Raw genomic sequence first — 15,530 nt, 5'->3', positions numbered from 1 at the left:
AGATGACCTACAGTAAATAAACTGTAGACATGTTATAGATGACCTACATTAAACAGACTGTAGATATGTTATAGATGACCTACAGTAAATAAACTGTAGACATGTTAGAGATGACCTACAGTAAATAAACTGTAGACATGTTAGAGATGACCTACATTAAATAAACTGTAGACATGTTAGAGATGACCTACAGTAAATAAACTAGACATGTTAGAGATGACCTACAGTAAATAAACTAGATATGTTAGAGATGACCTACAGTAAATAAACTGTAGGCATGTTAGAGATGACCTACATTAAATAAACTATAGACATGTTAGAGATGACCTACAGTAAATAAACTATAGACATGTTAGAGATGACCTACAGTAAATAAACTGTAGACATGTTAGAGATGACCTACATTAAATAAACTGTAGACATATTAGAGATGACCTACATTAAACACACTGTAGTCCTGTATTTGTCACATTATGAGCCGACGCAGACGTTTTAATGACTTTTACATTGTGTTATATAAACAGCATCTTCACCAAACCTCGTGTCGTCCTGTGTCTGTGCCAGATTCTACTCAAATACAGTTGAAGGTGAAAGTGATTCTAAAAGGTTGGACTTTATACTTGATGTCTGCAAATTCCACATGCATTGAGCAGGAAAAGAGACTTCCCACGGTTCCACATTATCATATAGATAACATGACCCGACATTGACCTGAATAGCCTGAACACCCTACGTAGGTTCAATGATTACACAGCCGGTGCACAGAGGCGTCTGGGGAGAGGGAGGGCTCTGACACACACTTCACATCCTTTACTCCTCTGCCTGATCTGCTCCTGTCAACGCCCAGAAACGACGACAGCTCCACATTCACGTCCTGCTGCTGACGGTGGGAATGCAGCTCCTCATTTATTTTATTTATTATGATTTTATTTATTTTTATTTATATATTATAATGGGAACACACAGGGGCAGACTCTGTAAAACGGCTCTAAATCCAATATCACAATTCAAACTTGCACCTGTCTATGTATTTATCTACACAAATTAATAAAAAGCAATAGTAGAAAAGTGTAAAGACGGTGATCTGGACATCGTTTAAGCTCGAGACTTTCCCGAAGCCGTTTCCAAACTGAAGATACTGGTCTGAGGAGTTAGAAAATGACCTTCAGGAGGGAGTCAAAACATCTCGATTTCTAAAACATCTTTGAAACCTTTTGTACCGTGGAACACTCCTGAATGAACGAAGGATTACACAGAATATAAAAAGTAATAACACTATGAAATATACAACAGTAATTTCCTCTTTTATCAAATGACATATTCACAGCCTTTATTTGTGTTAACTATAGACAAACTTAAACCTAAAGTGTTGAATTATGTATAAAAATGAGTCTGAATTACACCAGAGACCCACAGAACAGACCCACCTGACACCGACACGCCTCATTATCACCTTCACTTATAGAACGAGACGCATGGACGGGCCTGTGTCATGTTGTTTTGGAGCTCGATTTGCATTTCTTGTAACTATCCGTCATTCTCCTGGGACTGAATCCACTAACAACAGGTCAGGCTGGGGCCAGGTGTTCCGCTCAGGCTCTCGGTTGCCTTTTTTCCACTGTGCCACCAGCTGGGACTTGCCGGAGCTGTTGTCATAAAAAAAAAACTGCTTACGACAGAGGAGCAGGAAAAGGTTCAGGCAAATGCAGCTGTTAGATAACACCGTGCAGACAGAAAAGGACCCGTGCTGACAAAACAAGTATTAAAAAATGCTGCTTTGTAGGTAATTTGGGTGGGAGCAAATGCCTCATCCTGTTCTGTTCTGCTGGCTCTGTGGGATGGGAGAAACCTTACACAATACAGAAAATAGAATGACAACAAAAACGCCGCAATGTTTTATCTGAAGAGTTTATGGCAGCAAAAAAAGCGAAACAGATTTGAAGAGGCAGAGAGTATCCGTGTGGACGTGTGGACAGATTAAATTCCTGTAAACTCTACATCCCAGAGCTACAAATAACACGACTGTTTAGCGTTTATAATGTTGTAACGTGATAGTTCTGTACAGGCGCCTCTAAAATGCTCATCACGTCTTTAGCATTTCAGCTTACATTTCTGTCTTCCAAAATGCCACTTCACTGGCAGCGACTCCGACACGAGGGTCTAGATTGGATTGAGACCTTGGCACAGGTCCCACACAAAACAAGAGCGATGTAATATCACTAATTGTGTTTGTGGAAGTGGAAAGATGGATGTGCAGATGATCTTATAATGCTCTAATGAAATAGAAAAGGTCAGATGTTAGCAAACAGTTGAGAAGAATTACACTTTTACACTTTGTTTGTAATGAAAGTTTATTTTGAGAGCTTCCAGTATTCATTTATTTGTTTAAAGTATCCAAAACTGCATTCGAATTTTACAAAATCTTCTCAGTGATTAGTCTTGTTATAACACGTTCTCGGGGAAACGGTCCAAATTTCCTTTTTGGCTGCCGAAACTGCCACAACTCAACAAAACATTAACCCTGGCGAGGACACACATAATGCAAATGTATAATCCGTCCAATCGTGACTAAGGACTCACCCTAAATTCTTTCAGTCAACTTTTTCCATTTGCGGCCGCAGACTGGGCGGCGGCCTGCAGTGTCCTTCGGGCCATCTCCAAGGCGCCCTCTTGGGTCTTGTTCCCGCCAATAAAACCACTGGCATGGACGAAGATGCAGTCTTTAATGCCGCTGAGCTCTGACAGCGCCGCGTCTCTGACTCCACGCCACTCCTCCAGAATCGACAACCTGGGAAACAAAACAGAACGTGAACAAAGACGTGCGGTAAATGTGCGTCAGCGATTTGGTTCTCATGACGTTGGGAAAGGCGAAATATATTGATTAAATCTATCACTGGACAAAACGTTGTAGGAGGGAAGACGTTTGGCTGCTCGTCCAAGCCGCAGCAGCCAAACGTCTTCGCTCCTACAACTTTTTCTTCACTTCTGGTCAAATTCCTGCTGGACACTGCCTTAAATCTGTCTGAAGGGCGGCGCTAACCACACCGAAAACTGGAAACAGCTTTAGTCTCCAGTTTCAGCTTTAATTGCCTCCATTCAACCTTTAATGACACTAATGTCTCGCTCTATTGTTCTCTTTGTTTTGGTTTGCTTTGGGTCTGAGGATGCAATTATAGATGAGGGAGAGATTGTGTCTCACACCTCCATTCCAGTTTAAGAAAGGCTCATCTTTCCCAACAAAAATACATGTTTTGAGGCTGAATATTAATTGCGTGTACATTTTCTTTGCAGGATCGTGTTACTAATTAATACAATGAGATTTGAGCTGTAGAGGGATGGATTTTAGCCACTGAAGTTACCGAATTCAATGGCTTTTAACTGTATTTTAAAGAGTTTATTTCTCCAGCTTTACGGTTATTGAGACGAAGTCATTTCAAAACTATCTACAAGACTATTATTTACGATCGTAGCAATATACTACGCTTCAAAAATGTTATTGAGACAGGCCCAGGAGAGATTTGTGAAAACATTTTAAAGCGTACATCAGCAAACACAGCATTTATAGGTCAAACTTCCCACCACCTGCACATCACACACACACACACTCACACACACACACACGGTTTGGGAAGCACGGCCGTACATATCCACATGATTGACCGTCTCATGACCACTGGGATTTACTCTTCTCTTTTCAGATTTCATGATTCGCCATAACCTTCACAGCACTTCAGCCGCCGTTTATAGGACAATAAAAATCAGCTCTATTCTTCTCTAGTACTGTGGAAAATTACCCATTAGTACAAGACACTCTGGCACCTGATGGATGAGGAGAAGATTTGCTTTACGAAATGACTTTGACGGGGTTCGTTCACAAGAAACACGTAGAGTAGCTCGTTTCTGTGCACGTTTTTCCGAAGCTCTTTACGTAGCGATCACAAAATACGGTGATTTAGATCGGATTTATAGATATTCACTGTCAAACTCCACTGTTTTCTGTTCAGTTAACCTCCCGTGCGTTGGTTAAAACACGTCTTCCACAATAAAACGTCTACTACACGCACCATTATCTGTCCTCAACGTTGTTATTAGTGAAAGGCGGCGTATGAAAACCACAGAGAGAAAGCATTGGCAACCCATAATCCCTGTTAAATGAATCAACCAATCAATAGCCTCACAGTATGGCTGGAAAACAAGCTCCAGGAAAGGTCAAGAGGGCTGGTAATGAGTGAAGGAGGAGGAGGAGGGGATGACTGTTGTTATGACAATGCAGGAAGCGCTGAACCTCAAGATGACCCGTCTAAAAATAAGTTTCAAATTATTATCCCTTGGGAGCAGGACCGACACGTCTTAAATGAGACAGATCCCGGCTATTACAGCTTTTAGCATTTAGCATTTAGCATTCCTACCTGGGACAACACAGAACTGCTCAAGAACTACTGTGATCTGTAATGTAGGGACCGTTTGTTTTGTTCTCTGTAGTTTGTAAGAGAATGGGACTCAAAAAAGAACAGGGAAAAGCCGGGAAACTATTCAAATTAATGCAACGCTGGATGGAAATAAATCTTGTGACATTGCAGAAAGCTTATCAAAACGATGCCAGAGCGAATGTACCGTAATCAAAGCGGAACAGGCGGAACAACCAAATATTTGGTTGTTTTTTTTTGGCCATGCGGTGTATTTTTTCTGTATATTTCATAAAACAGATGAAAATGTGTTGTGTATTGGCAGAAAGTTAACTTGTATGTGTGCATTAGACTTGACATATTCGCTGTTTTGATTCTTAAAATGTGTGGATTATATTTAAAAAGTGCATACTACTAATGCAAAAAATAAATACTGTTGTTTGTTATGTGAGAGATAAACTGTGGTGCATCATGTATTCTATATTTTCTATATTATATAAACTGGAAACGTCTTTATGTCTTAATAAAATGCTAAAAAGGGACAAGTTGAGTACATTTCTATTTGATTTATTAACTGATATATATGATCTGTTACATAAGGACCTAATAAGATCAATCAAAGCAGCTGTATTGTTCTGTAAAGTTTGTCTATTTGTTAATTTAAAACATTTACAGATCCAGATGAAGCACAAACATGGGACAAAATTGTTTTAAATGCATCAGTGAGTCAAGGGCTGAACATAATGTAAAAAAGTGCATTGGCAAAGGAATCGTTTTTTTCCCTTTTGGGTGGATAGTTTGATTTGGTCCAATTGTAAACCGTCCTTTCAATGCAAAATCTAATCAAAATAGATCAAAATAGAAACTCTTTAAAGACCACATTTTGACTGGAGAACATTTTTAAATCCTCAGCTGGACATTTACACTGAGGGAAAGACCAGGACTCAAAAAGAACAAAGAAAACTATTTTATAATCAGACGTCCTGTGATTTAGATGACATACATATTATATTTAGAGATAAAGGTGTACACATCATAAAAAAGAAAAGGTGTTTTGTAGAATTACTGACCCATAATTTTTCCAGACATCAGCTCGTCAGCGGGTGTTTCGTGGAGTTTAAACGATTTTTTATTATAAATAGATGTGTGGAAACTTGATTTTTGGAGAATGCAGAGGTTTAGGAATAAGTAGCAGTACATTCAGTCTAAAATCATAGTTAAACTTTGTCTGATTTCATGTCAGTGTCAATAAAGTGTAAGTGCGTTCAAGTTCTGACTGTATATTGCTGTCGTCAGTGGCCGTGGACAGTCACCTCCTACAGCACACGTCTGACGAGGACCTGTTCTTCCTCGTCTTTCTTTTCGAGCTCACATTTCCTTAGCAATGAGATGCTGATAAAAATAGAACCTTTCCCCCGCAGGTGCAGTAGCAGGGACACAGGTGATAACACCCCTTTGGCAAAGCAGACCCGAGCCTGCTGGGAGGAGACAGACCACCCAGAGAAAGAGCCACCTGTACCCGTGCATTTAATCTGAGCCGTTGTCCCTCTGCCTTTGCCCTGTTTGCTTTAAATCAAATATAGGAAATGTCCCGCGATCAAAACAGGTGACTGTCTTTTTACTTGAAAGAGCGGCCGCCTGATGAGATCCAGCAGCCAAGTGGAAAATGTCCTAGTGGAGGAAGGGGGGGAGGAAGAGAGAGGAGCGAGAGGTGAGACAACGAGATAGAACGGAGTGAATGAAGGAGGGGCGGTGCACGACTTTGGAACAGGATTAATGGAAAAAGAGCAAAAGAAATCGGAAAAAGGAGCAGTGGAGGGTGATTATAATAACAGAAATACTCTATAATGGAAGAAAGGACTGAAAAGCAAATCAATAAAAGATGAAAACAGAAGCAGCTTCAGGTCAGGGCGGAGTCAAAAACACTTATTCCCAGTGTACTAAAGATGGCGTCGAGCCCAAGAAGCAATGCACCAATAATGAACAACGTCAAAACCACAACCCAAGTATCTGCCACAGATAACATTTAAAGAGCGCAGAGGTCACAGGAGGAAGTGAACCATAATCCTGAGACTTAGCAGGTGGCTTTTGGAGCTTACAGGGAAGCAGCTCATTAGAAATGTGTGAGGTGAGCTGTTCTTGGACACTACAGTCGAATGATCAACAAGAGAAAACAATCCACAGATACGTGTGGACAGGGCCTCCCATGTTTTTAAGTGATTAACTGTGGATGTGATTAAGTACATTTGAATTATGTAACATAATATTTGACTTGGAAAAAGAGAAAACTGAAGAACTACAACAGTACAGAGACATTTACTAATACAGTGATATCAGTTTCATTTCAGTGGAATAGTAATCGTTTTATTGCCTTTTGTTCAGGTTTAGTAGTTAAAAATACTTAGACGTTATTAAAGCAAAACAATATGTGCTGCGTATTGTTAAAATAGAGAAACACACTAACACATAAATCACGAAGGAGAACTGCAGAGTGTGAAAATGTTGAGTGAGAGACAGAAAATGGCGCTCATTTACTTCACCGTTTACACGAACAATCACCAATTGTTTGCCTGAAGCTGCTCTGAGTGGATGACCTGGGTATTGAAAATACTGAAAGGCACAAATCACAATCAATTGCTTTCACCTCAGAAATCTGTAATTTAGACTAAATTAACTCAGGTGGAGTACGCTCAATAAACTGTTCTTCAGTTTAACAAAGCGAGGACAGAACGAGACGCTGGAAAAGGCTGATAGTTTTACCAGAGACTAAAGAGCTGCCCCCTGCCTGACTGTAAAGTAGAAAAGAAGTGTCAGATACAAACTGCCCCCATATGTATGTGATGAGCAAAACTATAAGGAGTAACAGTTAAATATCAAATGAATACAAAAGGCTCTGGTCATGTTACTCATTACAAATGTGTGAAGGAGAGGATTCTCAGACTGTACAACGAACACTTCACACTGAACATGTGTGATTCTACACCCATGTGCAACACTGACACATATAAATCTACTGAAGTCACTTAAAGAGATTTATTCTGTCCATATGCTGCACTGTCACTCTTATTATTTAAGCTATTTATCTATTATCTTGTTTTACTGCATGTTATTTTCCTGCTGTTCTTGAACTGTGCAACACTGGAATTTCCCCACTGTGGGACTAATAAAGGCACATCTCATCTTATGCCACAACACTACAGGTCTATAGACTGATACACAGCAACAGTGACTTTATATCATGATAATCTACAGACAGTTTTCAATTTATTGCCATAAATATGTTTCTGTACATTTCACAAAACACATCAAATGTGTCTGTGTCTCCCTCAGTCGTCCAGGTCTGATCCATAACAAAAGACAAAGTTTAAATCTGTCAACGGGACAAATTGTTGTAGGAGTGAAGACGTTTCGCTGCTCATCCGAGCGTCTTCACTCCTACAACAATTTGTCCAGCTGACAGATTTAAACTTCGCCTTTTGCTACATCAAAACGTGTTGTGTATTTGCAGAAAGTTGACTTGTATGTGTGAATTATTCTTGACATATTTGCCATTTTGATTCTTTAAATGTGTATATTACATAAAAAATGTGCATAGTAGTAATGCAACAAAGAAATACTGTTGTTTGTTATGTGCATAAAAGATAAAGTGTGGTGCATATTCTATATTGTACAGAATCATGAGAGTCATTCTAATGTGGCATAAAGAGTGAAAAAGGTTAAGAATGAGCTGCTGTGCCAGATGAGAAGAGATCACAGTTTTGTAAATTTGCAGATTTTACATTTGAATTTAAGCGGTGACTGAAAACAAGAGTGAGTGACTGAAAATGTCTCTATGTCTTAATAAAATGCTCAAAGGAACCAGATGAGTATATTTCTATTTGATTTATCAACTAATATACTCAAGCCAATGTGCAGAGATGATTCTCTAGTGGTGTGTGATGTTTACATCCAAATAACTCTTTAGGGAATGACAGGAATAAAAGCTCACAACATTATCCTGTCTCTGCTGCAGGAGCTGATCGTCCCCCAAAGAATAACATGAATGACTAGTGCTGCTATGGTTAAAGTTAATGACGAGCTATTTAATATACTCAATATGTCAAAACTGTACAGTGCATGCTGGTTTTAAACACTAGAATGTAAAAATGGAGAAATATGATTCTGATGAGTATTTAAATGAACATAGACCAGAGGGAGGATGCTAACAACCGTCCTCTGGGAGCTGTACTTCATGTGGTTTGATTGACAACTCTGATCACCTGTTTTGGAAAGTGTTGAGACCAGCGGGAACACACTGGATCCTCCATTGTCCGTTCTGATCCGGGTACAAGACAAACTTGATTGGCGTCGTCACCTGTAGTTCTCTCTCCAGAACAAACAAGTGTTCTTTCCAAGGACATCCACCCTGAGAGAAGATAATAATCTCACCACTGGGGTCCACCTGTAAATAAAAGAAACACTGGAAATGAAGTCCAAGAGCAACACAACAACTGTCACAGGTGTGTGAAATGTACAGTTTTAATCATTAAAAGTAATGACGCAGTACATGCAGCTAATCCAGTTACGCTTTAATTTTGTACCTTGTGCCTATTCAGAACAGCTTCCTCCACAACAGCGCGAGCAGGCAACCACGAAGATTTGTAAAAGTCCAAACGATCGAGGAACTCTTCTCCCACCATCGCCAGAGCTTTTTTGAATCCTTCCTGGTAAGAGTCCATAAATATATGATGTTATTGACAAAAGCTTTGATCCATAGACCATGACAACTTTTAGCATCTTAATAAAGAAGATACAATTTAAAAGACTTTTCAATCATTACAGAAAGTTTTAGAAGTTCACAAGGTCTTTTCATTATCGAGGAGTCAGACCAACAAATCTTTACCAACTTTACTTCAGAGTGTGTGAGAGCAGAGAAACAGGAAAGGAGGAAATTAATCCTAATCATGTCAGGTGCCATATAATTTTAATAAATGGACCATCTATTCCACTGAGGCAGCCTGCAACTGCTGGAGAAAATGCACAGGTTGGTTACAGCCATTTCAAGAGCTGTAGCATAATCTCAAGGTATCTCTTAACACTCTCACTCCTTTAATGCAAAAAACAAAACAAAAAAAACAAACAACAAATGTACATTAGACCTACAATGTATTTATATATGTATTTGTCAAATGTAAAATATTGACATGCTCCCTGTGGGTAACAGCGTGCACACACCTCGGTGTCCTGGCTCTTGCTGTTCCAGCGTGGGTTCAGGTGGCCGACACGTGAGCTCAGTGTGGTGGAGACGCTGTACCGAGCCTCGCCCTCATACTGAGAAATGCCATTGTCGACTGCATCCACCTCTTCTACAAAGTTTTCATAAAGCTGTTGGTAATGGAATAAAAGTATTAGTTGGTGTTTTATTTATATAAATTGTATGTTAAATATTTTACAGAATTAATCTTTTCAGATTTAAACAAACCTTCATTTTGAGAAATTACTATTCAAAAATTGATGGTTTAGACACGGAACTAAGCTCAATGATTTAACATTTTACTCGACTTTAGCACGGTGTTTAAAATCTGGTAAAACAGCTGAAGCTCATTTGATTTTGACTTTGGGCTTTACTGCTGCCTTTAGGATTATTCTACCAGCTCCCAACAATTCTTAAGTTGCGAACACTCACATTTCACCCCGTTTCCCTCACCTTGTCATAAAGCACCTCCAGCTGCTTGTCATCCTCCTTGAGCTGTGTGAGCTGAGACAGCAGCCGCCGCCCAAAGTGCAGGTAAACCAGGCCGGCTGAGCTCAGCTTGGTCACCCAGGGCTTTTCCGGACACAGGCTATGGAAACTTTCTGAAAAGGTTCTGGAATAAATACAACAAAGTTTGTGAATTTGTGAAATCAGTAGATGTAAAACTGCAGTTTGTGCAATGTTTCCTAAAGTCAATTCAACAGGAATATTTTTAGGGCAAAAAGTGAAGATAAATAGAGGCCTATCCTAAAGGTTTAGACCATGTAATAGGTCAGCCATAAATTATTTTGAGCTTAAAGGTCTAAAACAGAACGACTATAGTGCTGTGAAAGGAATGCCATTATCGCACAAAGCACCTGCACAATGGTCAATATTGTGAGCTCTGTCTGTCATCTCACACACACCTGAATGACTATCAGGAATCAATATGCAGCTTCATGCAGGGAATTTGCATCGACCCAAGAGAAACGAGAGCGTGAGCACACATAAACATTCATAAAAGCCACAGGAAAGTCTCTCCTTAGCCACGTGCACAGCAGCACTAAGGCTCTGCCGGTCATTTAATATAAGCATAATTAGAACGCTTAGGCTGCAGCACAGCAGAAAGCAGATCGTCAAATGAATGAGTGACATACTAGAGAAGTGGGGGGTAATCACAGCCAGTAAAGGCTAATTGGCCAAAGTGAGGCATGGCTTGGATGATTACCAGAAGATAAGTGTAAGTGAGCAATGAGAAAATAACATGTTGAAAAGTACAACATTAAAAGACTCTACTAACAATAACATTAATAGTAAATAAACATATTAACATAGATTTGTGGTCATTTAAATTTTGTTATTAAATTAAAAGACTTGAATGGTTTTATTTTCATTTCAGTGGCTTTTTAACCATTTTCTTGTCCTAACTTGCTGGAGAACCACAACCCTTTTACATTCATCATTCATCACAAGCTCTTCCCCTGGCGCATGTGAGTGACAGTCACATTCTCATACGGCCCCTGAGTGTTGTGGCAGCCTCTGAGCCTCGTGCACCAGCAGCAGGGGGGACCATCCAAATGAAAAAAGGGCTAATTACCACAAACCACCTGTCAGGAAAAAGAATCCATGGCATATCTTTATCCCTGTGGCCATAAATGGTATCTCTGATTTTCATAACATTGAACCTGAAAGGCACTCGGAATTGAACTAATTACAGGATGTGGCCTTAAAAACAGCTTCCCACAATGTTTCACACCAGATATTTTTCAAATTCACATATATTAAAACAGCGTAAAATAAGTTCCTCTATCATTTTCTCTCTGAGTTCACTGGTCATTGTGGTATTCTAAAAAATATCTCCAGCTCATATTATTGTGTTTGTCGTTTACCTCTGGTGATGATCATAGCGATGGATTTTAGGATTAAACTCTCCTCCAACATCCACAACAACATCACATTCTGCCAGCTGTGCCGGGTCACGGGTACGAATGATTTCAGCATCCTGTGGGGAGAAAGTTCATATTAGCCCCTAAATTAGACGTACACCAAATGTTCAGTTCAAAAAGAAAAAGACAATCATTTCTAAATTCAATGTTATCGTCAATTTCCACGTAGCTCATTGAGTGACTCTGTACACGGTCAATGATTATGGTCAGAATAAAGAGAATAAAATGGATATTATACTGTGTCAGAATAAATACTCTATACTGCATGATGTGGACAACAAAACAAAACAGCTCACTACACTGACAATGCAACAGCGCCACCTTGTGTTTTGTTGTGTAAGCACAGCTGTGATAGAAACACACACACACACACACACACACACACACACACACACACACACACACCCCACACACACACACACACACACACACACACACACCCCACACACACACGCGACTGATGAAAACACTTCACTTTAACTGTGCAATGAAGAAGCCTAAACACTGAATGTGAAGTTTGGTGAAATATAAGGTCAACAATATCCCTCCAGATATCTACAGACACCTACAGAGGTCTACAGAGGTCTACAGTGGTCTACAGAGGTGTGCAGCAGTCTATCGGTGCATATAGGTGTGCAGAGATGTGCACAGATCTACAGATGCAGTGTCCTTGTTTGCACCTTGTACTCTGTGAGCTGGCGGAGGAAGAAACAGGCGAGGACCTCGTCACAGTGAAACGTGCCGTTGTGAGTGCCGATCTTTTTCATGTCTGTGCGCAGTTTCTTTGCTTCACTCGACATAAATCGATGTTTGAAGATGTAACGATGAAATAATATCGACCCACTTCTTGTAGCGTTTTGGCGTAACGGTGATAGATTCAAAACTTTTCTACATATGGATAAAACATGTAGACTGATGGAACATGGCATAGGAACTGAACCCAGAAGTAAAACTACACACGCGCGTGAAACCTCAGTGACGGACTCATTTCAGAGGCGCACCCCGGTCCTTCGCTTTTGGCGACCGGGTGAAACAATGTCCTGCCCAAGGTTCCGGGAATTGGGTGGAGCCACACGCACCGCGCGAGCTTCATAACAGTTTTAACTAAATGTTCTACAGATGCACAAGGTCCGTGTTGTGGTCACTGAGCTTCAGTGGACAGACTCTTTTAAGAACGTAGGTCGGACTGGGGCACGTTACACTTTCGGCCACCAGGGGGAGTCGTACGACTGTATCGATATGACACATGATGGAAACGCTGCATGTTCTGCATGTGCATGTTCTGCATGTGCATGTTCTGCATGTGCATGTTCTGCATGTGCATGTTCTGCATGTGCATGTTCTGCATGTGCATGTTCTGCTTGTGCATGTTCTGCTTGTGCATGTTCTGCTTGTGCATGTTCTGAGGAGACCCCTCTCAAAATCAATACAAGATACAAATGTTTTGCTCAGATGACAGTTCAAGTTAAATTCCAGTCTCCCTGATATTTCTTAGGTCAAGTAGAATAACATTAAATACGTAAAAAAGATAAAGATAAAAAAGATCTATGAAGAAATGGGGTCTACACTTCAGAATGAGGCTTCCCTGTGAGATAAAATTGAAGATGGTGATAATAATATAAAGAAGTTTAGGCTAATCATGTTTACTTTGTGTGGTTTAATGTGCTTATAGCCCTAAATTCACTAAACTATTTTAAAATAAAGACCCCCCACCCACCCCCCAGAGGACCCTCACTCACTTTAAGAACTTTATAGCTGCAGTGTACTGAATTAAACAACTTCCTCTGAGATGAACCATGATTTGACAAAGTGGTTAAAATATATTGTGACAGTGATATGACAAAGTGTGAGCTTTTTTATGTCTAACAAATTATCTACAAAGTTTGTGGTCAAAGATCTAACACATACTAGCCTGTGTGATCTTTAAATGTTTTAATCAGCTGTGGGCTAAGCTTTGCCTTTATGGATAGTTCCGTACAGGGACTGCATTCAGGACCATGGACAGTGACCTGCACTGGTGGAAACAGACTGAGCTTTTATACAGGCTGCCCATAAAATCTCTGTACAATTTATATTATATATTATATTAATGTGATTAGTTCTGTTTATAAAAGTTTTTATTTCTATTTTTATTTGTATATTATTATTATTTTTTAATCACATTACATTTGTATTTCAATCCTGTTGATTAAAGAGACGTACTTTTGAATGAAGCCTTAAGAAATGTCTACTTTGTTCTTTTGACTGAATATGTGGCATCACAACAGCAGGACCTTCAACCAGCCATTATTTTTGTTAAATATATTGTGTATCAAAATAAACTACTGAACTAAAGATACAGATGTGATTTCAAACATTAATGAGGCTCTGCCACAGCAGAGTCCCGTCTGCTCCATGTGACTAATGGAGCCCATATAGAGGTGGATTAAATGAGGTTAAAAAAAGACTTTATGGACGCCCTGTATTTACTTGATGATGTTTTCTAAAAGAGAAGCTTATTTCACTCTCCACTCTCTGGGCTCCACTGCCAAAAGCCTCTGAACCTCTGGGTCATATTTGGTCATGTCATTATACGCCCACTCAAAACAGTTGGTCAAAAATTACTTTTATCATGTGAGGAATATGTTTCACAGTCTGACAGTCTTATAATTCATGCTTTTATTTCATTACAGCTTGATTACTGTAATTCTGTTTTTACCTGTTTTAATAACACTACATTAACAAACCCCAAACTGTGAAAAACTCTGCTGCCAGGCTGATTACAGGAACAACCAGAACAGCCAGGACATCCCACATCACTCTGGTGCCATCATCCTTCCACTGGCGTCCAGGAAAATATGAATTATTTTAATATTTTAGCTGTTACTTTTGGAACACTCCACTCCACGGGACTTTGTAACTCCTTACTCTCCTTACTCCTCTGGACACATCATCAGGGAACCAGTCCTTTCAGGCTGTGGACCCAAAAATTCTTTTAAAAAGCAGCAGAAGACACTCCTGTTTAGAAAAGCCTTTGGTTGAGTCCTGTTACTCTCTTTTTTACTCACTGTTGTTCGTTTGGTCCCTGCTCTCTGTAAAGACACTTTGTGATGTTTATCTGTGAAAAGTATTATATAAATAAAGTTTACTCACTTCATTTTTCACTAATTCCTGTCAGAATCTCACATTTCTACACAACTTAATGACTATAGCTCCAAATGATAAAGCTCAAAGAAATACAGAGTCAGTAAAAACATGAGCCACAGCCACAGCTCAATATAGTGTCAAAAATAAAGCTCAATAAAACTTCTATCAAAACTAGATTCTCTTTTGAACAAATATTGATACTGAAAAATGTCACATAAATAGGACAAAACTGGATCTTTCTTGAATAGTTTTAAAGTTGGTGAAAGAGCAAACGGCAACATAAAAAAACAACTATTATTTTGTGTTTAAAAATAAATCCAATTGTATTAAAATGAATGTATTTGATCATCCCTGGTGTATTGTGATCAGTACTGAGTATCAACACTTTTTCAGTATCAAGACATGACAACGACAACAGCATCTCTGATATAAGAAGCACAACACATCTGCCCCTCAGTCGCTGCAGTTGAACCAGCGCAGGCTCCTCATTGGCTGTCCTCACACCGGGAGATACTCTCAGGGGAGGTGGCAGCGAAACGTCACGGGGCTTGTGATTTTCCTCGCTGCCTCCAGTTTTACACGCGGCAATGATGGGAAATGAGCCTGCCTCGGCCTGCCTTAAAAGGAAGAGCATCGTTCAGTCCAAATCGATGCTTTGCCATGGGCTGAGGGTGCGTCATGTTCACCTGAGAGAGCTCGTTTCATCAGCTGTGGACAGTAAATCAAAGTGGCTCTCTTAATACTGACATCCTTTTGAATCGTTGTTACTTTAGCTTCTGTAATGTAAATGTTGAGTGTGTGAACAGAAATGGGATTTGCTTAGTGCAGTGTCGGATCCAT

At 39.7% G+C, this 15,530-nt stretch overlaps 1 protein-coding gene across 1 annotated transcript; it reads right to left on the bottom strand.

Moving 5' to 3' along the window:
• Nucleotides 1-2,336: 2,336 nt before the first annotated feature.
• Nucleotides 2,337-12,542, bottom strand: myg1 (myg1 exonuclease). Its single transcript, XM_033966841.2, has 7 exons — nt 12,245-12,542; nt 11,508-11,620; nt 10,093-10,252; nt 9,621-9,770; nt 8,987-9,109; nt 8,666-8,847; nt 2,337-2,788 (listed from the first exon to the last, which is right to left on the bottom strand). Exons 1-7 carry the CDS (start codon nt 12,491-12,493, stop codon nt 2,596-2,598), a joined length of 1,170 nt encoding a protein of 389 aa, XP_033822732.1. The 5' UTR covers nt 12,494-12,542; the 3' UTR covers nt 2,337-2,595.
• Nucleotides 12,543-15,530: the final 2,988 nt, after the last annotated feature.

Source organism: Periophthalmus magnuspinnatus, chromosome 5 (assembly GCF_009829125.3).
Source record: "Periophthalmus magnuspinnatus isolate fPerMag1 chromosome 5, fPerMag1.2.pri, whole genome shotgun sequence".
NCBI lineage: Eukaryota > Metazoa > Chordata > Actinopteri > Gobiiformes > Gobiidae > Periophthalmus > Periophthalmus magnuspinnatus.
Note: the sequence above shows the minus strand (reverse complement) of the source record. Positions and strands in the feature narration are given on the sequence as shown.

What these genes read in the sequence shown, in the direction of transcription:
- myg1 (XM_033966841.2), bottom strand. Translation starts at nt 12,493, where the DNA reads ATGCCATGTTCCATCAGTCTACATGTTTTATCCATATGTAGAAAAGTT. An exon ending in TGGAGGTGCTTTATGACAAG is followed by an intron (nt 9,771 to 10,092) that starts GTGAGGGAAACG and finishes CATTACCAACAG; the next exon opens with CTTTATGAAAACTTTGTAGA. An exon ending in GCAAGAGCCAGGACACCGAG is followed by an intron (nt 9,110 to 9,620) that starts GTGTGTGCACGC and finishes GACTCTTACCAG; the next exon opens with GAAGGATTCAAAAAAGCTCT.